Raw genomic sequence first — 20672 nt, 5'->3', positions numbered from 1 at the left:
AGACTTGCCTTTATTAGAGTTTGTATTTGAAATAAGCTTCTCTTTCTAAATAGACCCAGTAATAAAACATGTTATATAATCAGAGACTTCTTTGTAGAATCTCAAAATCTGTCCCAAAAAACAGTTATACAACAATTAATTAGACACCTACTTTATCACTAAGGTCACTCACTCAAAACCCAGAAGAGTACAGGTCATGCCTGTAGGACCTGAACAAGGAGGAAAGAGTCATAGGGTCAGGTGCTGGTTGCCAGCAGGAAGGTGCACAAAAAAAGCCATGGGTCTGGAGAAGGTGATCCCTAGAGATTCACAGCCACAATAGAACAAAAGAAGTTGGCTGTCTGTGATGTGGCATCAGGAATAAATAATGAGTTTCAAGCTAAAGGGACTCAGGCAAGGACAGTGGAGAAGTAGACTTCACATGGAGCCAAGACCCGAGCAGAAAACTGTGGGGCCTGCACAGAAATCTACCTAGAGTCCACATAGGGCAGTTGGGCAAGTCAAGGTCATGAGAATCCATCTGAATCAGAAAGTGAAGGTCCATCAGGGTGAAACTAAGGAGGTCAATAGTGTTGAGCACTGTCTCTGATGCTAGAACACCTGGTTCCTTACCTGGCTCTGCCACCCATTAGCTGTGTGCCCTTGGTCAGGTTACTTGACCTCTCTTGTCGCATTGTGTGCAGCTCGTGAGAAATGGTATACCTAACTCATGGGGGGGAGACCACACATCTCAGTTTGCTCAGGAGAATCCTGTTTTTGGTTGCTGTCACAGAAACCTGTGAAGGGTCCAACGTCGCAGCAGACAACAGGGCAGGTCCATAACCATGGGGGCACCAGACAAAGTCCTCACTGAGTCCTGTTTAAGGAGACAGTCTTCCATTTCTTTACGAACATCTTTCACTTGCTTTTGGAATGAAGATCGCCAACCACTGTCACCTGGCAGAAAGTACACACATAAGAGCACATCCTTGTTTATGCCTAGCTTTTTCCTAAATCAATATTGTTCTTGACAACTTAAGATCCAGCTGATTGATGGAAAGAAATGAGTCTGAAATAATCCAGACAGAGAATAATGCATTCACAGGCAATTGCTTATTGGCTCATCTCTCAGGCTCTCTCATTTGTTTCTTTTTTCTTTACTCTAAGCCAATGTCATCTCTCTTTGTCCTTCATACCATCCAAGGTAAACTGATGTGGTTTTTGTATCTTATGAGGCTGTCCTGTCCCTCTCTGACACCAAGAGGCACGCTTTCCATGCTTCCTTTACCTTGCCAAGTGCCATCTGCGCTCAGGGCCTCTGTACTTGCCCAGAATATTCTTCCCCAGATGGTCCCCCAGATTTCACTTTTCACTCATGCAAGCTAAAAAGTCCTGGCCTGATAGCCTGCCTGGACCTCCTTGCAGGATGCTGCCCTAGTGGTTTTTCTGTTGTTCACGACACAATCACTTTCCCTTTATGTCATATTCTACTGCAGGCTTGTTTGTTGACTTCCTGTTAGAGGTAAGCTGCACAAGTGCAAGGTCCTGGTCTAACTTATTCCTACAACTGAATCTGTGACACGTAGCACAGGGCTTAGTCATAGGGTAATCATGGTTGTTATGAACATGGATGGATAAATGAATGGATGGAAGGATGGATGAATGGATGATAGATGAATGGCTAGATTAATGGATGGATGGATGGATGGATGGATGGGTGGGTGGATGATAGGTGAGCAGATGAAAACCTCTGATTTAGTCACGATCACCCTTTCTATGCCCTGTGCTGGGCTTGTACACTGACTGTCTGCTATTCTTACAAAACCAGGCTTGGTATCATTGTGCCCCCTTTAGAAATGAGCAAAGGGAAGCTCGGGACAACTAGCACCAACTTCCCCAAGGACACTTCATGATGAGCAGCTGCATCCAAGATTCACTCCACATCTGCAGGAGCCCAGACCCACCATTCAGCGCCGCCTCCCTTAAGCACCTGTAATTCTACTTCTCACGTCAGCTACTGAATCAGAGGACCAAAACCCCAGAACGCTAACAAAACTAAACAAAAATTAACACTACATTTATAACTAAATTTATGAAATTGACTTAACTAAATGAGATAGTCTTTGTAAAAACAGCCCTCGAAGAAGGTGAAGAATTATAGTACTTTTCCAACAAAGGTATCTGGCGGGTCAAGTCTATGGGTGACGAACGTCTGCCCTCCACAGGTGCTATGTGGTATCACACCCAGCCTAGGTTTCTCATGACTCTGGAGGAGCAGAAAGAGGGTAAGAAGAGTTTTGCACCTTGAAGAAACAGACCAAAAAGAGGAGTCTCGGGGTGTGGGGAGAGGACGAGGTCAAGGGGAGAGCAGGAGTGGCAAGGGAAAGGAGACCTGCAGGAGGAGAGAGAGGTAGTGAGGATCCCAATAACAATAAAACAAAAATGACAGCACAGGCTCAGGGCGTAATTTGCTTTTATTTAGCAAGGCCTTCAGCATTAATTTCACCTAATGTCATTTCCACTATTGCAGCTCTGAAATTTCTAAGGGTTCTTAAAAGTTCTGTCTCCTTGGTTTCTACAAACAGAGCACAGGCTGGCTGGGTTCCAGTTGATTCTCGAGTCCTTCCTGGGGCCCAGTGCCAGGTTTATCTGGTGACTCATTCCGCCGTCATTGGCAGGGATTCGGGTGCCCACCAGGAGAATAAAAGGAGGAGTCTGGGCCCTCTCCTCCAAAGTGAGTCAGTCTCTTCTTCCCTGCCACATCGGAGTGACCGGCCAACCACAGCTGCTTGAACCATGAAGCTGGTGACAGTCCTCATGCTGGCTGCCCTCCCCCTGTCCTGTTATGCCGGTGAGTACTGACAGGGCCAGGCTGTGGGTGAAGGCTGTTGTCGGGCCCCCTGTGGAAGATCTCCTGCCCCCAGACCCCAGTGCAGAGCATCTCATTTCTCTGGTGTCTTCTTTGTTCGCGGTTACATAGTGTTTGGTTTCTGGGCTGTGGAAGCCAGGCAGCTGGGAGTGGCGGTGGTCGGGGGGAAGGAGGCAGATGTTTTAGGGCTCAAAGAAAATCTCAGATCCTGAGATTACTCTCCTAGAATTGAGGGCGCAGACCATTGCCCATAATCTCTCTGAATATCTGTCTCTACTGGGGTGTAAGAGGAGGACAGGCATCGTCGCTATGTCCAACAAGGATGTGGTACCTCTGTGCTCCAGCCTGCTTTTGTGCACTTCCACCCCAGGCTCTGGCTGCTCCTCTTTGGAGGATGTGATCGAAGAGGCCATTGATCCTACGGTGAACATAGAACAATACATCAAACTTCTTCAAGAGTTCATACCGGGTGATGCCAGCACCGATGCCGTAATGCAAGTGAAGCAATGCTTTCTCAACCAGAGTAACGAAACTCTGGACAACGTCAGAGTGATGATGGTAATCTTGGTTTGTTCCTAACAGCTTTTACAGCACTGCACAGGGACAAACAGGCTCCCAGGTTGTTGCTAACTTTTTGAAAGCAAGTGTCGATCACATGCCATTTTATTTCAGTGAATTTAGTTGTTGGTGAGTGTGAATACTTTGACATCCAGAAAGCCACCCAAGGGCTGGGGTTGGTTTGCCTGCTCACGTTGTGGACTCTGTAGTGAGTGACGCATGGAGAGGGGAAGGAGGGCTTGAGCAGAGGCCTACCTACCTCTCAGCCTCTCAGAGACATCTGATTCTCAAGAAGACCCTCACTTGTAAGAGTGATCAGCAAACAAACAAAATCCTCTTGTTCATCAAAGCAACTAGTGAAACACTTTAAAGAATTTTCAAGAGTGCAGAAAATTCCATTTCAGGAAGAATGACTTCCATATTATTACTGCCACCCCAACGCACCTTCAAGCAACCACAGTTTGCTAGTGTGAGTGAGTGCATTTCTTGACCAGGAATTAAAGCCCCATGAGTGACAAGAGGACACCATGGCTATGCATCCACCATGGGTGATGGAATTGTTGAAAGCAAAAATCAGTAGTTAAACAATGAGATCTTTTCTATTTAGAACAGGTGTTGTTTAGTTTTTTTTCTAGTATTTATTCCCTGCCCTAACATACAACTGAAAACATTCCAGGGTAACAAGTTAGAAATATCGCCACAGCACAAAGATAAAAGTCTACATTGCTCAGAATTTTCTGACACAGGGTTTCTGACAACATGGATAAATCTGGAGGAACTTTGATTAAAAAAAAAAAAAAGCCAGTCATGAAAAGAGAAATATTGCATTTTGTGTATCAGGTGATCCCTGAGAAACAGAGGTAGAACTGTGGTCTCCAGGGCGGGTGGTGAGGAAACCGGGAGCTGTTCAGGGTCTGGCGCTGCACTGCAGCAAGGTGAGAAGGTCCTGGAGGTTGGTTGCTCTGCAGGGTGAATGTTCTTAACACGACTAAACTGTACCTTTAAAGTGGTGAAAATGGTCATATTTATGTTACATGTATTTACCATAATTACAATTTGAAAACACTAACAAGCCTTTCAGTGAAAGGTGATGGGATTTTTCCTTTGAAAACCCAGGTCAGACAAGTCACTGGAGTGCACGTCTCCCAAGGTCTGTAGCCACAGGGACGTGGGAGGCCTCAGTCTGTCTGCTCTCTTTCTACATGTAGGCCGTGCAGGATCCCAAAATGCACATGTTCTTGGGCTTGGGCTGAGATACTGAAAAGTGATAACACAGCATATTTATTGGATATGTTATTTCAAGGAAGAGGAGACATGCAGATAAGATCATCAAAGGGATCCCTGGTGGGGACCAGATCTGGAAGCAGCAGCACGTCTTTGGCATCAGGAAATGTCTCCTGAGCAACAGAACAAATGAGATCATTTTGACTTGGCTTTCAGCACCAGCTCTCTGTCGATGGCTGTGGACAAGTCCAGGAAAACAATGAGAGGCCATGTTTGTCTTTCAGGATTTTCCTTTGTAAGGAGAATTGAAATGTGAGTGATGTCTCTGCTTCTGTTTTCCAGGAAACAATATATGACAGTAAATGGTGTGCTAGGTATTAACTTCCCACCAGACCTTTGGCTCAGACTGCAGAGATGTCAGAAACCGGCTGTCAATGGGTGGAAACCACACCAAGCTTTCTTTTTTGTCTTTTGATCTTCAGCCTGTAAGACAGTTGTTGAAACCTCACATACATTTTCATTTCAATAAAGAAGCTGCAAACCTAAAGTTCCTTTTTGGTTATTGATTAGAATGGAGACTCTAGAGAGACTCACATCACACATGCGTTCCTCACACACACCCGCACACACACTGGGACTCAATCATTCATTATAGAAATCCATCATTCTGAGTATTTTCCAACCACTGTTTGTGCATTTAAGCAAACTTTGCCTCTCATGAAGTAGACTCTTGAATTCCCCCACTTTTCACAAGATACGTGAACAGCATGGCAATAGCCTGGAATAGACATGATAATAAACCTTTTCTTTCTAGATCTTTGAGGATGACAGGAATAGAAATGACATATGGTGTTTGCCTACAAAAATCAGCCATTTGCTCTAGATAGAAAGGATATTAAAAACAGTAACATAGCCAGTTTTTCTCAGTGGTTAGAGCATTGTTCTGTGTACCAAAGGGTCACAGGTTTGATTCCCGGTCAAGGGCATGTACCTTGGTTGCAGGTTTGATTCCTGGCCTAGGTAGGGCACATGCAGGAGACAACTAATAGATGTGTCTCTCTCACATCATGTGGATACTCTCTCCTCTCTCTCCCTTCCACTCACCCCTTTCCACTTTCTCTAAGGAACCAAGGGAAAAAATATCCTCGAGAAAGCGTTAACAAAACAAACAAACAAACAAACAAAAAACCACCAGTAACATAATGAAGCAGAAGAAAGAATATGTAACATCATAGACAACTCATTTGAAATTGTGTAGTTAGAGAATAAAAAAGATAAAAGATGAAAATGCTTAAAGAAAGCCTACAGCTCTACTGGGATATTATTAATTAAAGCAGTGCTTGCATTTTGGGAGTCCTAGAAAGAGTAGGGAAATAGAAAGTGGTAGAAAAAAAGGGTCTTTGCTCCTGATGATAGGAGCATTGTGGAAGGTGTATAAATGTGTTTTTATAATTCCATGTAAAGTTCCTGTCCACTCAAATGAAACCAGTCCATGGCAGTTACTGTGCTCTGTACAGGCCCATGATGGATCTCAGAAGGATTGCGGGGGTTGGAATGAGCGCCTGTTCTTTGTAGGCCAGTCTGGTGCTCAGACCTTTAGACTCACTGTAAGTCCCCACTGCCAGCAGAAGACCAAAGAGTGTGACTTGTCAATGTACAGCGTGACGTCATTAAAAACTGATGCTAGCCACAGAGACTGGCCTAGTCTCTGAGCCTGGGAGAGGCCTGCCTAGCCCCAAAGAGCGGTGCAGAGCCCCTCAGAGAGCCAAGAGAGGGCTGCCCAAGCAAGGTCTTTATCTCTGGTTCTGCGCTTCACCCCTGCTCTGGTACTTTCTTGGAACCATTGTTCAGAATCCCCAGTCCATTCCTCCCTTCCAAGCTGGTGACCACTTTGACTAGAGAATGGGAATCTCAGTGACTACAGTCATATTTCTCCTTCTGACTCCCCAACACAAGGCCTTCTACTGCTTCATCAAAAGGTCTACTCCACCTGCAAAAATATAGACCCCTCTTCAAATGGGCCAGGGTCAACCACTGAGCAAATGCAAACTTCTGCATATGAGTCAAAGCACCAAGACCGAGCATGGCCCATGAGTTCTTACTAAATAACTGAGTGTGCATGTGTGCGTGTGCATGTGTGTGTGTGTGTGTGTGAGAGAGAGAAAGGTAAAATATAAGCTGTGGGTGTGGGGAAAGGGTCATTTTGCCTGGGCCTAATGGTGTCACGAACCCGGAGGTGTTTTGGGAAGTAGGAGGGAGTTCAAGACAGGATTCAGCCCTGCTTTGCCTGAGTCACTTCTCTCACTAGCTCTTTTCCTCTCCCTGCACCTCGGGTCAGGGACAGAGAGCACCCAGGGAGGAGCCTAGCCCTGGTGAGCAGGGCATAGCCTGCACATGACATGGGTGGATCCGGGAACCTGAGCCCCTGAGCACTGCCCAGATGGCCCGGGGGGTTGGGGGTGATGAAGGGAGGACAATACTTTTCCTGAGACAGGATCAAAGCTGGACTACGGATGGTAAGGAGCAGAGGACCTTTCAGATTCTCTGGCCTTCAGTCATGGGGTCTGTAATGAATGATTCAGTTCTAGTGTGTGTGCGGGTGTGTGTGAGGAACGCATGTGTGATGTGAGTCTCTCTAGAGTCTCCATTCTAATCAATAACCAAAAAGGAACTTTAGGTTTGCAGCTTCTTTATTGAAATGAAAATGTATGTGAGGTTTCAACAACTGTCTTGCAGGCTGAAGATCAAAAGACAAAAAAGAAAGCTTGGTGTGGTTTCCACCCATTGACAGCCGGTTTCTGACATCTCTGCAGTCTGAGCCAAAGGTCTGGTGGGAAGTTAATACCTAGCACACCATTTACTGTCATATATTGTTTCCTGGAAAACAGAAGCAGAGACATCACTCACATTTCAATTCTCCTTACAAAGGAAAATCCTGAAAGACAAACATGGCCTCTCATTGTTTTCCTGGACTTGTCCACAGCCATCGACAGAGAGCTGGTGCTGAAAGCCAAGTCAAAATGATCTCATTTGTTCTGTTGCTCAGGAGACATTTCCTGATGCCAAAGACGTGCTGCTGCTTCCAGATCTGGTCCCCACCAGGGATCCCTTTGATGATCTTATTTGCATGTCTCCTCTTCCTTGAAATAACATATCCAATAAATATGCTGTGTTATCACTTTTCAGTATCTCAGCCCAAGCCCAAGAACATGTGCATTTTGGGATCCTGCACGGCCTACATGTAGAAAGAGAGCAGACAGACTGAGGCCTCCCACGTCCCTGTGGCTACAGACCTTGGGAGACGTGCACTCCAGTGACTTGTCTGACCTGGGTTTTCAAAGGAAAATCCCATCACCTTTCACTGAAAGGCTTGTTAGTGTTTTCAAATTGTAATTATGGTAAATACATGTAACATAAATATGACCATTTTCACCACTTTAAAGGTACAGTTTAGTCGTGTTAAGAACATTCACTCTGGGAGAGAAACCAGGTAGCGGCGTAGGTAGCAGCTGCGCCCGCTGCCTCCTGCAGCCTCATCAAAATTACAACTAAAATCCAGAACCACCGTCACTCAGAGCCTCCTGGGATCCGGCTGCACAGAAGCCCCACAACCAGGGAGCTGAAGCAGCACCGACACGGGTAGGAGGGGTGGAGACGCGTACGGATAGGGGATGAATCGCAGAGACGCTGCAGCGGCCCACACCTGGTGCCGCGGGGTAAACCCGGGAGGGAATCTCAGTGGCGGAGGTTTCCCGGAGGAGGGAGGAGGGAGGGGTCCCAGCCCCACAGCAGGCCCCCAGCCCAGGGCTCCAGGCCGGGAAGAGACGTCCCCACCACTCCGGGCTGTGAACCCAGCGGGGACTGTCCCTGAGGGTCGCGGAGGCCGCGGGAGCCCCAGCAGCTCCTCTAAAGGGCCCGGCTCGGACTCACTCGGACGCTCCCTCTGAGCCCAGCGCCGGGAGCAGCCGGAAAGGAACCGGGACACTCGGGAGGAACTAACCTGCCTGAGATCCGGGCGAGAGGCGGAGGGCGGCTTCCTCCCAGGCAGAAGGGCTGGCGGAGGCCGTGGCTCCTGTGGCGAGTCCTCCCCGCACAGCCGGCAGGCAGGCGCCATATTTGAGTCGCCAGCACCTGACTCACCTTTGGCCCCGCCCCGTGACTCCCGGAGGCCCCGCCCCTCCCCACCTGCAGCTCATCCGGCCGTTTCCAGGGGCTTTTCTGTGCAAGTGGCCTCTGGAGCCTCATGCTTAAGACTCTCCTAAAATCTCTCAAACAGGCAGCAGCGGGCCCCATATAGCTTGATAAGTGGCCCCAGGCTGGCACTAGAGGCAGCTGCACTGGCTCATAGCTTGGCCTCTCCTGGGCTCCTCCAAGTGCAGCATAAGGAGCAGCCAACTACAGTTGCTGAGTAGCTCATGCTGGGTGGCCCTGGGCAGGGCACAGGCACAGGCTGACTTTGCACCTCCCGGGAGGCCCCAGAGACAGTGCACCTGGTGCTCAGACTCGACCACGCTGGATTACAACCCTACCACATCCATAAGTGACACTCAAGGGGCACATTTGGTGAACACCAATGCTCCACTGAAGCAAGTCCTGCTCCATAAGGGTGTCTCCAGCACAGCAGCTCTCTGGCTGTAGGTGCAGCTGGTCCTCACAGCTGATTGGTCTGGGGGTCAATTCCTCCCAGTGACACCAGCAGCAACTAAGGCTCAACTACAACAGGACAGTGCAGACAGCCCACACAGGGGAGCACTTAGAAGGCCCAACTCAGGACTGGGGAGGTTGAGCCACTACAGGACACCTACTACACAAAGCCACTCTACAAATTCCAGGAGACATAGCAGCTTTACCTAATACATAGAAACAAATACTTGGAAGCAGCCAAAATGTGGAGGCAAAGACACATGTCTCAAAAGAAAGAACAGAAGAAATCTCTAGAAGAGGAACTAAATGAAATAGGTCCAAGCAAGCTAACAGATACAGAGTTCAGAACTTTGTTTATAAGGATGTTTAAGCAGACTATTAGAGAAATAACTGAGAAAATTGATAACATAATAAAGTACCAATTTGAAATGAAACCTACAGGAACTGAAATGAAGAATAATTTACAGGGAATCAACAGTAGAGTAGAGGACGCTGAGAATCCAATCAGCAATTTAGAACATGAGGAAACAAAAAACACCCAACCAGAAGAGAAAAAAGAAAAAAAAATCCAGAAATATGAAAATAGCATAAGGAGCCTCTGGGACAACTTTAAGAGGCCCAACATTCGTATTATTGGGGTTCAAGAGGGGAAGAAAGAGAGCAAGAAATTGAAAACCTATTTGAAAAAATAATTACAGAAAACTTCCCCTACCTGGGGAAAGAAATAGACTTACAAGTCCAGGAAGCACAGAGGGTCCCAAACAAGAGGAACCCAAAGAGGCCCACAGCAAGACACATCATAATTAAAATGCCAAAGGTTAAAGACAAAGACAATCATTTAGAATTGAAGGTCAAATAAAGAGCTTCACAGATAAGAAAAAGCTGAAGGAGTTCATCACGACCAGACCAGCACTACAGGAAAAGTTGAAGGGTTTTCTTTAAGAAGAAGCTAATGAACAAAAGAATCTGACTAACTAAATAGATCCAGAGACATTGACGCATGCAACAATCATATTTCAGAGGAAAGAGGGAAGGAGGGTGGAGGGTGGGAAGAGATGAACCAAAGAAGTTATATGCATATATGCATAACCCATGGACACAGTCAATGACAGGGTGAAGGCTTGGGGAGGGGGTGGGAGCGAAGAGGGGGGGTCAATTTGGGGGGAAAAATGGGACACCTGTAATACTCTCAACAATAAAGATAAATTAAAAAAAAGAACATTCACTCTGCAGAGCAACCAACCTCCAGGATCTTCTCACCTTGCTGCAGTGCAGCTCCAGACCCTGAACAGCTCCGCGTTTCCTCACCATCTGCCCTGGAGACCACAGTTCTATCTCTGTTTCTCAGGGATCACCTACTACACAAAATGCAATATTTCTCTTTTCGTGACTGGCTTTTTTCTTTTTTTAATCAAAGTTCCTCCAGATTTATCCATGTTGTCAGAAACCCTGTGTCAGAAAATTCTGAGCAATGTAGACTTTTATCTTTGTGCTGTGGCAATACTTCTAGCTTCTACCCTGGAATGTTTTCAGTTGTGTGTTAAGGTAGGGAATGAATACTAGAAAAAAAACTAAACAACACCTGTTCTAAATAGAAAAAAATCTCATTGTTTAACTACTGATTTTTGTTTTCAACAATTCCATCACCCATGGTGGATGCATAGCCATGATATCCTCTTGTCACTCATGGGGCTTTAATTCATGGTCAAGAAACGCAATCACTCACACTAGCAAACTGTGGTTGCTTGAAGGTGCTTTGGGGGTGGCAGTAATAAGATGGAAGACATCTTCCTGAAATGGAATTTTCTGCACTCTTGAAAATTCTTTAAAGTGTTCTACTACTTGTTTTGATGAACAAGAGTATTTTGTTTGTTTGTTTCCTGCTGATCACTCTTACAAGTGAGGGTCTTCTTGAGAATCAGATGTCTCTGAGAGGCTGAGAGGTAGGTAGGCCTCTGCTCAAGCCCTCCTTCCCCTCTCCATGCGTCACTCACTACAGAGTCCACAACATGAACAGGCAAACCAACCCCAGCCCTTGAGTGGCTTTCTGGATGTCAAAGTATTCACACTCACCAACAACTAAATTCACTGAAATAAAATGGCATGTGATCGACACTTGCTTTCAAAAAGTTAGCAACAACCTGGGAGCCTGCTTGTCCCTGTGCAGTGCTGTAAAAGCTGTTAGGAACAAACCAAGATTACCATCATCACTCTGACGTTGTCCAGAGTTTCGTTACTCTGGTTGAGAAAGCATTGCTTCACTTGCATTACGGCATCGGTGCTGGCATCACCCGGTATGAACTCTTGAAGAAGTTTGATGTATTGTTCTATGTTCACCGTAGGATCAATGGCCTCTTCGATCACATCCTCCAAAGAGGAGCAGCCAGAGCCTGGGGTGGAAGTGCACAAAAGCAGGCTGGAGCACAGAGGTACCACATCCTTGTTGGACATAGCGACGATGCCTGTCCTCCTCTTACACCCCAGTAGAGACAGATATTCAGAGAGATTATGGGCAATGGTCTGCGCCCTCAATTCTAGGAGAGTAATCTCAGGATCTGAGATTTTCTTTGAGCCCTAAAACATCTGCCTCCTTCCCCCCGACCACCGCCACTCCCAGCTGCCTGGCTTCCACAGCCCAGAAACCAAACACTATGTAACCGCGAACAAAGAAGACACCAGAGAAATGAGATGCTCTGCACTGGGGTCTGGGGGCAGGAGATCTTCCACAGGGGGCCCGACAACAGCCTTCACCCACAGCCTGGCCCTGTCAGTACTCACCGGCATAACAGGACAGGGGGAGGGCAGCCAGCATGAGGACTGTCACCAGCTTCATGGTTCAAGCAGCTGTTGTTGGCCGGTCACTCCGATGTGGCAGGGAAGAAGAGACTGACTCACTTTGGAGGAGAGGGCCCAGACTCCTCCTTTTATTCTCCTGGTGGGCACCCGAATCCCTGCCAATGACAGCGGAATGAGTCACCAGATAAACCTGGCACTGGGCCCCAGGAAGGACTCGAGAATCAACTGGAACCCAGCCAGCCTGTGCTCTGTTTGTAGAAACCAAGGAGACAGAACTTTTAAGAACCCTTAGAAATTTCAGAGCTGCAATAGTGGAAATGACATTAGGTGAAATTAATGCTGAAGGCCTTGCTAAATAAAAGCAAATTACGCCCTGAGCCTGTGCTGTCATTTTTGTTTTATTGTTATTGGGATCCTCACTACCTCTCTCTCCTCCTGCAGGTCTCCTTTCCCTTGCCACTCCTGCTCTCCCCTTGACCTCGTCCTCTCCCCACACCCCGAGACTCCTCTTTTTGGTCTGTTTCTTCAAGGTGCAAAACTCTTCTTACCCTCTTTCTGCTCCTCCAGAGTCATGAGAAACCTAGGCTGGGTGTGATACCACATAGCACCTGTGGAGGGCAGACGTTCGTCACCCATAGACTTGACCCGCCAGATACCTTTGTTGGAAAAGTACTATAATTCTTCACCTTCTTCGAGGGCTGTTTTTACAAAGACTATCTCATTTAGTTAAGTCAATTTCATAAATTTAGTTATAAATGTAGTGTTAATTTTTGTTTAGTTTTGTTAGCGTTCTGGGGTTTTGGTCCTCTGATTCAGTAGCTGACGTGAGAAGTAGAATTACAGGTGCTTAAGGGAGGCGGCGCTGAATGGTGGGTCTGGGCTCCTGCAGATGTGGAGTGAATCTTGGATGCAGCTGCTCATCATGAAGTGTCCTTGGGGAAGTTGGTGCTAGTTGTCCCGAGCTTCCCTTTGCTCATTTCTAAAGGGGGCACAATGATACCAAGCCTGGTTTTGTAAGAATAGCAGACAGTCAGTGTACAAGCCCAGCACAGGGCATAGAAAGGGTGATCGTGACTAAATCAGAGGTTTTCATCTGCTCACCTATCATCCACCCACCCATCCATCCATCCATCCATCCATCCATCCATTAATCTAGCCATTCATCTATCATCCATTCATCCATCCTTCCATCCATTCATTTATCCATCCATGTTCATAACAACCATGATTACCCTATGACTAAGCCCTGTGCTACGTGTCACAGATTCAGTTGTAGGAATAAGTTAGACCAGGACCTTGCACTTGTGCAGCTTACCTCTAACAGGAAGTCAACAAACAAGCCTGCAGTAGAATATGACATAAAGGGAAAGTGATTGTGTCGTGAACAACAGAAAAACCACTAGGGCAGCATCCTGCAAGGAGGTCCAGGCAGGCTATCAGGCCAGGACTTTTTAGCTTGCATGAGTGAAAAGTGAAATCTAGGGGACCATCTGGGGAAGAATATTCTGGGCAAGTACAGAGGCCCTGAGCGCAGATGGCACTTGGCAAGGTAAAGGAAGCATGGAAAGCGTGCCTCTTGGTGTCAGAGAGGGACAGGACAGCCTCATAAGATACAAAAACCACATCAGTTTACCTTGGATGGTATGAAGGACAAAGAGAGATGACATTGGCTTAGAGTAAAGAAAAAAGAAACAAATGAGAGAGCCTGAGAGATGAGCCAATAAGCAATTGCCTGTGAATGCATTATTCTCTGTCTGGATTATTTCAGACTCATTTCTTTCCATCAATCAGCTGGATCTTAAGTTGTCAAGAACAATATTGATTTAGGAAAAAGCTAGGCATAAACAAGGATGTGCTCTTATGTGTGTACTTTCTGCCAGGTGACAGTGGTTGGCGATCTTCATTCCAAAAGCAAGTGAAAGATGTTCGTAAAGAAATGGAAGACTGTCTCCTTAAACAGGACTCAGTGAGGACTTTGTCTGGTGCCCCCATGGTTATGGACCTGCCCTGTTGTCTGCTGCGACGTTGGACCCTTCACAGGTTTCTGTGACAGCAACCAAAAACAGGATTCTCCTGAGCAAACTGAGATGTGTGGTCTCCCCCCCATGAGTTAGGTATACCATTTCTCACGAGCTGCACACAATGCGACAAGAGAGGTCAAGTAACCTGACCAAGGGCACACAGCTAATGGGTGGCAGAGCCAGGTAAGGAACCAGGTGTTCTAGCATCAGAGACAGTGCTCAACACTATTGACCTCCTTAGTTTCACCCTGATGGACCTTCACTTTCTGATTCAGATGGATTCTCATGACCTTGACTTGCCCAACTGCCCTATGTGGACTCTAGGTAGATTTCTGTGCAGGCCCCACAGTTTTCTGCTCGGGTCTTGGCTCCATGTGAAGTCTACTTCTCCACTGTCCTTGCCTGAGTCCCTTTAGCTTGAAACTCATTATTTATTCCTGATGCCACATCACAGACAGCCAACTTCTTTTGTTCTATTGTGGCTGTGAATCTCTAGGGATCACCTTCTCCAGACCCATGGCTTTTTTTGTGCACCTTCCTGCTGGCAACCAGCACCTGACCCTATGACTCTTTCCTCCTTGTTCAGGTCCTACAGGCATGACCTGTACTCTTCTGGGTTTTGAGTGAGTGACCTTAGTGATAAAGTAGGTGTCTAATTAATTGTTGTATAACTGTTTTTTGGGACAGATTTTGAGATTCTACAAAGAAGTCTCTGATTATATAACATGTTTTATTACTGGGTCTATTTAGAAAGAGAAGCTTATTTCAAATACAAACTCTAATAAAGGCAAGTCTCGTTCACAGCACTAAACCCAGGCATCAGCCTGACATCCTGGTGCTAACACCACATACTTTATGTTTCTGGAGAGAACTGTGGGATCAGCATAGGGCCAGGTTGGGAGAGCAAGAAGTTGGAGCTCTGACATCCAGGGCCTGGGCCACCTCAGTCCTTCTGTTCCCTGGAAGTAAACATTAGCTTGATCCATCTAACCCGGATCCATCTAATGACTATGGACAAGGAGCCAGATTTGGAAGCTGAGTCAGGATCAGTTGTCACCTCCAGCTAATTCTCCTTGGCTCATTCACTAAAACCCTGAACTTTACACAACTTGACATTTATACAAAATGTGTGGTTATATATTTAATTCCCCACACATTTGACAGTTGATATGGTTCATTTGATTTCTACACCATGAGCTTCTCTCTTTCATTACTAATTTTCCCTCTAGCTCATGCCCACATTTTCTCAATATTTGTAGGCTTCCATAGTGGGAATTTCTGGCCCTTTGGGGTATCAAAAGAGGAATATGGGAGATCTAGTAACATGTATTTCTAATTTCCAAATCTGTGATTCTCTACTGGGGCTGATTTTCTCTCTCCTTACACACGCCCTGCTGACATTTGTTCATGTCCAGAGATACTGTGTTGTCCCCACAGGGTAGGGGTGTGCTCCTTGAATCAAATGGGTGAGACCAGGTTTGGTGCTAAACAGCCTGCGATGCCCAGGACATCCACTCGGAAAACAACCCTCCTACGTCCCGTGGTACTAGAGCCATGGTTGAGTCACCCAGTGACAGAGAAATCTCTGAAAGCATGTGCCCTCATAAAGTGCTGGGCGTTTTCATACTTGGTGGACAGTGAGTGGAGCCTCGATGCAGAACGATGCCGACAGGAGTGTGGGCACTTGTGTCCTCTAGTGCTTGCAGCTCAGCTTCATGGTTGAGACTTTGCCAGGCTTGTCCTCACTCCTGGAGGGCCTCGATTTCTCCTTTCTTTCTTCCTCCTTGACTTTGTCCTTCAACATCCAACTCAGTCCTCACCTCCTCTCAGAGATTTTCTTCCTAGACAATGTAAGCTCAGAAGGACTTTGTTTTCCTTGATTGTCTATAGGCCTCTAATTGCTATGAAAGAAACTTCTTCTACTGACATACCTAATATATCTATTCACTTCTCTGTCTTATGTCTTGTCATTTCACATGATAATCAATTGCTTGAGGGAATCAATTAGTCCTTCAACAAAGTACATCCAGTGTCTCCTAAGTTGGTTGCATGTCGGTTCCAAGTTGACCCGAGATGGTTTGTAGCATCTTCACCTATTTTTTGCCAAATGTTGGCCCCAACCATTTTTTGTCTTTTTCTTCAATCCTGTCTTTCCTTTTCACTTCTGTCTTTAAAATTCCTATAATTTTATAAGTTTTTATTTGGAAATAATGGTGTAGGAGCATTGTTCCAAAGAGTAAATACTGAGAGACAATCTCCATGACAAGCTTCTTCATTGTGTCTTCTTGTGTGGAAATGTCTCTGAGGAGTACAGATTCATCTGTAAGCACGTAGCTTATGTCCTGTGCTTACTGGATTCCATGCTCTGGTTTTTTCCATCTATTCTTCTTTGTAGAGCATATGTTCTCCTTCCTTTGAGAGCAAGCTCATTAGAGATAAAACTCTTCAAGATTTGCATTTCTGAAATACCTTTATGTATATCTTCATGCTTAAATGGTAGCTGACTGCATATAGAATTCTATTCATATTCAATTATAGGTCAGAGCCTTGGAATTTTCAGGATTACTTTGTGTCTCCCAAACTTGTGTTGACTCAGTTTTAAACCCATCCTTGCATTCTGAATGAATCTCATGTCTTCAGGACACTGTTTCCAAGTCCCACCAATGTGTTTTGATGTGGGGAATGGGTGAGCTAGTCCATTTCATATTCTTCACTGTGGGGAAATTTTCTTGATGTATTTCTTTGGTGACTTTACTCCCACCCTGATCTCTCTCATTTGGAATCCTGTTAGCTGGGCCTCATGAATGGATGCCTTATCATGCTTTGCTTTTCTCTCACTTTTCTGTTCTTTATCCTGCATGTACCTATAGTTTTGTTACACTATTTGGCTTTGTCTTCCAAATCATTTACAATTTTTCCAGAACTACTTGTTTTGCTTTGAGTATTTATGACCCATGAAGACAACAGGAGATCATTGTGATCTTAGCTTTCTGAAGACCCCTGATTGTATCCCCTGAGAGAAAGTTCTTTCTGGCCCAGAGAACTTAGACCAGTCTCCAAAGAATATGTGTCAATTAAGAAGTTGCTTGTCTTCTTTTTCTCTCCACTTTTATACCCTCAATCTGTCAGAAACAAGGTTGGCATGTGGGAGAGAAAAAGTAGAATTAAAAGGGAGAGAGGAAGGGGAGGTGTTCACTTTAACACAAGGTGAAGTTTTGATGGTCATTCAGGCCTGCACATAGTAATTTTGAATGGAGACAATGAGTTTCATATTCGAAGAATGGAGAGCCATTGAAAGTTTGCTTGAATTAAGCTTATGCCAAAACCAGTGCTTTGGGTGGGGAATATAGAGCTTGTCCAAGAGCTTAAGTGGGATGGGGAGGGAAGATGTGTGAGGAGCAGAGTGAGACTGACAGTGACAGCACTTGCCAGGGAAGGAGTAGAGGCTCACAGGTAAAACAAAGAGTCTGCAGAGGTCAGTCCTGTAACCTGGTTAAACTCCATTTGTTACAAGCAGAGTTTCTAAAAGTTGTCACATTGTCAATAAGGAAAACCCGGGAGGCACATCAAGCAGACAGTTGTTCTTCAAACAACTCTGTTATATGAACACCACATCACAGAAAGATACAGTGATAGCAGAGGGATGACTATACCTATCTGTATATATGTCTCTGTGTGTACATGTCTGTGTGAATGCATGTGTCTGTCTGTGTGAATGTCTGTCTGTGTGAATGTATGGGTCTCATTGTGCACATCTCAGGGGTGTGTGTGTGTATAAAACGTGTATCTGTGTGCGTTGTTGAGTGTAAATTATGTCTGTGTATAAAGGTTTTTTTTAGGGGGCAAGAGTCAGATAGGGCACCATCAAGAAGGAGACGTGAAGTGGACCTTATAGGTGGGGTGGTCGGCTGTCCTCTACAGGGAACAATGTGGAGGCAGAGGGAGGAGGACATGCCCACGGGCAGTGGTGTGACCGAAGGTAAAGCATGGCTGAATGGCATATAGACAACCATGGTTGGGCACATATACTGGGTGAGCATGGAGCTAAGGTGAGAGGGTGCCAGGAATGGGCCTTGTGTACAAAGCCAGACGGGGCCCTGGTCCTCCCCGCGCAATTCCACTCCCTGTTTCTCAGGCTGTTGCAAGAGCCCCAAGAGTCCTGTGTCCACCCAGCATAGGAGGTAGACTGAATACATAATGTGTTTCAGAAAATAGAGACTAATTAGAGTATATATGCTTCCGGACGTGATCAAAGTACACACTTACTGTAAAAGCCTTGGCCAGAGCCGATAACCGCAGGTAGTCCTCTCTGCCTCTCTGCTAGTGTCTGCATCAGAACCTGTAGAAACGCACCCTGTACAACTGGAGAATGCTCAGGGGACTAAAGCTAAGTGCTCTTCCTGGAGCAGTAGGAGCACATGAGCCCTAGGGTTTCAGGGCGACAGGAGTAGGGGGGATTCCATTTTGTTGTCGGAGGTCACTGTGGTGTCAAAACGAAAGCTGATTGCAGGAAGGGCATCTTCCACCCCAGGGGACAGTTTATGACACTTTGACACAAGCCCGGAGGGACTGGGCCTGGCCTATGATGATGGCTGTGGGGATGGAAAGGACAGGATGTCCAAGGGATGCTGGGGCCAGGGAGGGGGCAGAACGTAGTGGACACATAGGTGTCGGGGGTGAGATAAGCTGCAGTGGGCTCATGATGCCCCCAGCAAGTTCCACACCCTAAAGCCACAACATGTCATTTCTCTCCCAGGGCAAAGGGGACTTTGCAGACGTGATAAAGTTACAGATGTTGAGTTGAGGAGATAATCCTGGATTTCCTGGGGTCCTCTCACTGCCACCCCATATTTTGTATACGGAGGAGACACAGAGAGATTTTCAGCACCAGAAAGGACGCAGCATTGTCACCTCATGGGGAGAGACGGGGCGATGTGGTACCAGACAAGGATGGGAGCAGCCCTCACAGGGGCAGCGACCAGGGAGAGCTGTTCACCTCTACCGTCCACAGCCAGCATTTCCTCCTGACACTGAAATTTCCCCAAATGATACAGATCTTAGACTTTTGACCTCCACAACAGGGTCAATCACTTAATTGAGGCCACAGTGTGTGGCGGGTGTTGCAGCAGCCCCTGGGCACTCATCCTGGAACTCTGAGGGGTGTATCTGGGGCTCTGGGGCTGCTGCCTCCCTGGGTGGGGGGCCCCTGTGCCTGTGCCCCCGGGGACAGGAGGGCTACGCAGACCCTGTGTTCCTCTGCCGGGCTCCCTGGGGTCGGGGTGCACTGTTTGAGTGGAGTTTCCCCCTGGCAGCTGCCTGCTTGCTTCTGGGGCTTTAGGGAGAATTTGGGGGAGGAGGCACTAGCCAGGGGTGGTGAGCGACACGAGTGTGTGCAGGGCAAAGAGTGAAGCCTGGACGGTCCCTGCAGATGGAGAAGTGGAGGGAAAACACGCTCCCCGGGCCCCTCCCAGCCTGCAAGCCCAGGGAAGGGCTGAGGCCAGCGGGCTGCTTGAGCTCATGGGAGGGGGGAGCAGGGCGGCTGCTGCTCCTGGGAACCAGGTGACTGGGCTTGGGCTGCGGTTCCCTGGGGACCAAGCCCAGTAGCAGGACCCTGTGGAGTGTTTTTACCCATCACCCTCCTTTTCTGTCAGGGCCACGGGCCTGGGAGACCTGTGAGTGACACAGGGGTTCCTGAGCAGCATTCCCTCTCTGATCCCTGTCCTCAGACGCCACGGCCACTGCTCTTGGAGTCAATTAAATGCCCCATTGGCACCACCCAAGACCATGTCATGATGAAAACGCCCCAACCCAAGACAGGGATGCTGGGATAAAACAGGACACAAGGAGAATTACAGGTCAAGTGATTTATTGAAGCAAGACATTGAAACCTCTACATTTTCCAGGGAAGGTCATGTCATGGTTGAGCAACAGAAGACTGGAGGGTAAGAATTTGTAAATCTATAGATCACACTTCAGCACAATGCCTGCCTGAAATAGAAAAAGAGAGGTGCCTCGGTCATGCTGCCCTGGAGGTGAAGGGTTCACACAGAGGGCTGTTCACAACCAAGACGTGAAAGAAACTGCAACCAGCAAACGCCCAGCGGGCACCAGGCAGGATGGCCCTGCGAGTGGGGACTCAATAGTCCTGATGCAGGCACAATGCACCCAGTAGGTCAGGAAAGAGCATGACCACAGCCTCACACATAGACCCCAGAGACCCCAGAGAGGGGCTCAGGTGTCTGCTGGAGCCAGTAGGAGGGTCAAGGGTGGGGGAGCAGCCTGGGATTTCCTTGCTCTGAGTCCTGGGTCTGAAGACCGGGTATTTCCTCCAGAGTAGACCCGGGGCTGAGGGACCTGGATGGGGTTTGGGGGGAGAAGTGGGAAAATCTTCCTGCAGGAGATTCCAGCCTCCTGGTGAGAAGTGCAGTCTGGCCGCCCAAGGACTTCTCCCCCCGAGAGTCCGGCTGGTGTGGACATTGGCATGAAACCCGACTTCATTCGGGGGCAGAGGAGCTGAGAGACACCTTCCCGTATCTGACTCCCTCACAGACACCTGAGGAAGGGGTCAGCTCCACAAGGGT

The 20672-nt window shown here is 47.2% G+C and overlaps 2 protein-coding genes across 2 annotated transcripts; one reads left to right on the top strand and one right to left on the bottom strand.

The window, feature by feature from the left end:
- The first annotated feature begins 2644 nt into the window (after window positions 1-2644).
- Window positions 2645-5174, top strand: LOC308564862 (mammaglobin-B-like). Its single transcript, XM_081153628.1, has 3 exons — window positions 2645-2830; window positions 3219-3406; window positions 4973-5174. Exons 1-3 carry the CDS (start codon window positions 2776-2778, stop codon window positions 5009-5011), a joined length of 282 nt encoding a protein of 93 aa, XP_081009754.1. The 5' UTR covers window positions 2645-2775; the 3' UTR covers window positions 5012-5174.
- Window positions 5175-7305: 2131 nt separating this feature from the next.
- LOC308564861 (mammaglobin-B-like) lies at window positions 7306-12313 on the bottom strand. The gene is made up of 3 exons (XM_081153627.1): window positions 12053-12313; window positions 11477-11664; window positions 7306-7507 (listed from the first exon to the last, which is right to left on the bottom strand). The coding sequence occupies exons 1-3, from the start codon at window positions 12105-12107 to the stop codon at window positions 7469-7471; spliced, it is 282 nt and encodes a 93-aa protein (XP_081009753.1). The 5' UTR covers window positions 12108-12313; the 3' UTR covers window positions 7306-7468.
- Window positions 12314-20672: the final 8359 nt, after the last annotated feature.

Source organism: Miniopterus schreibersii, assembly GCF_964146895.1.
Source record: "Miniopterus schreibersii genome assembly, chromosome: 12".
NCBI lineage: Eukaryota > Metazoa > Chordata > Mammalia > Chiroptera > Miniopteridae > Miniopterus > Miniopterus schreibersii.
Note: the sequence above shows the minus strand (reverse complement) of the source record. Positions and strands in the feature narration are given on the sequence as shown.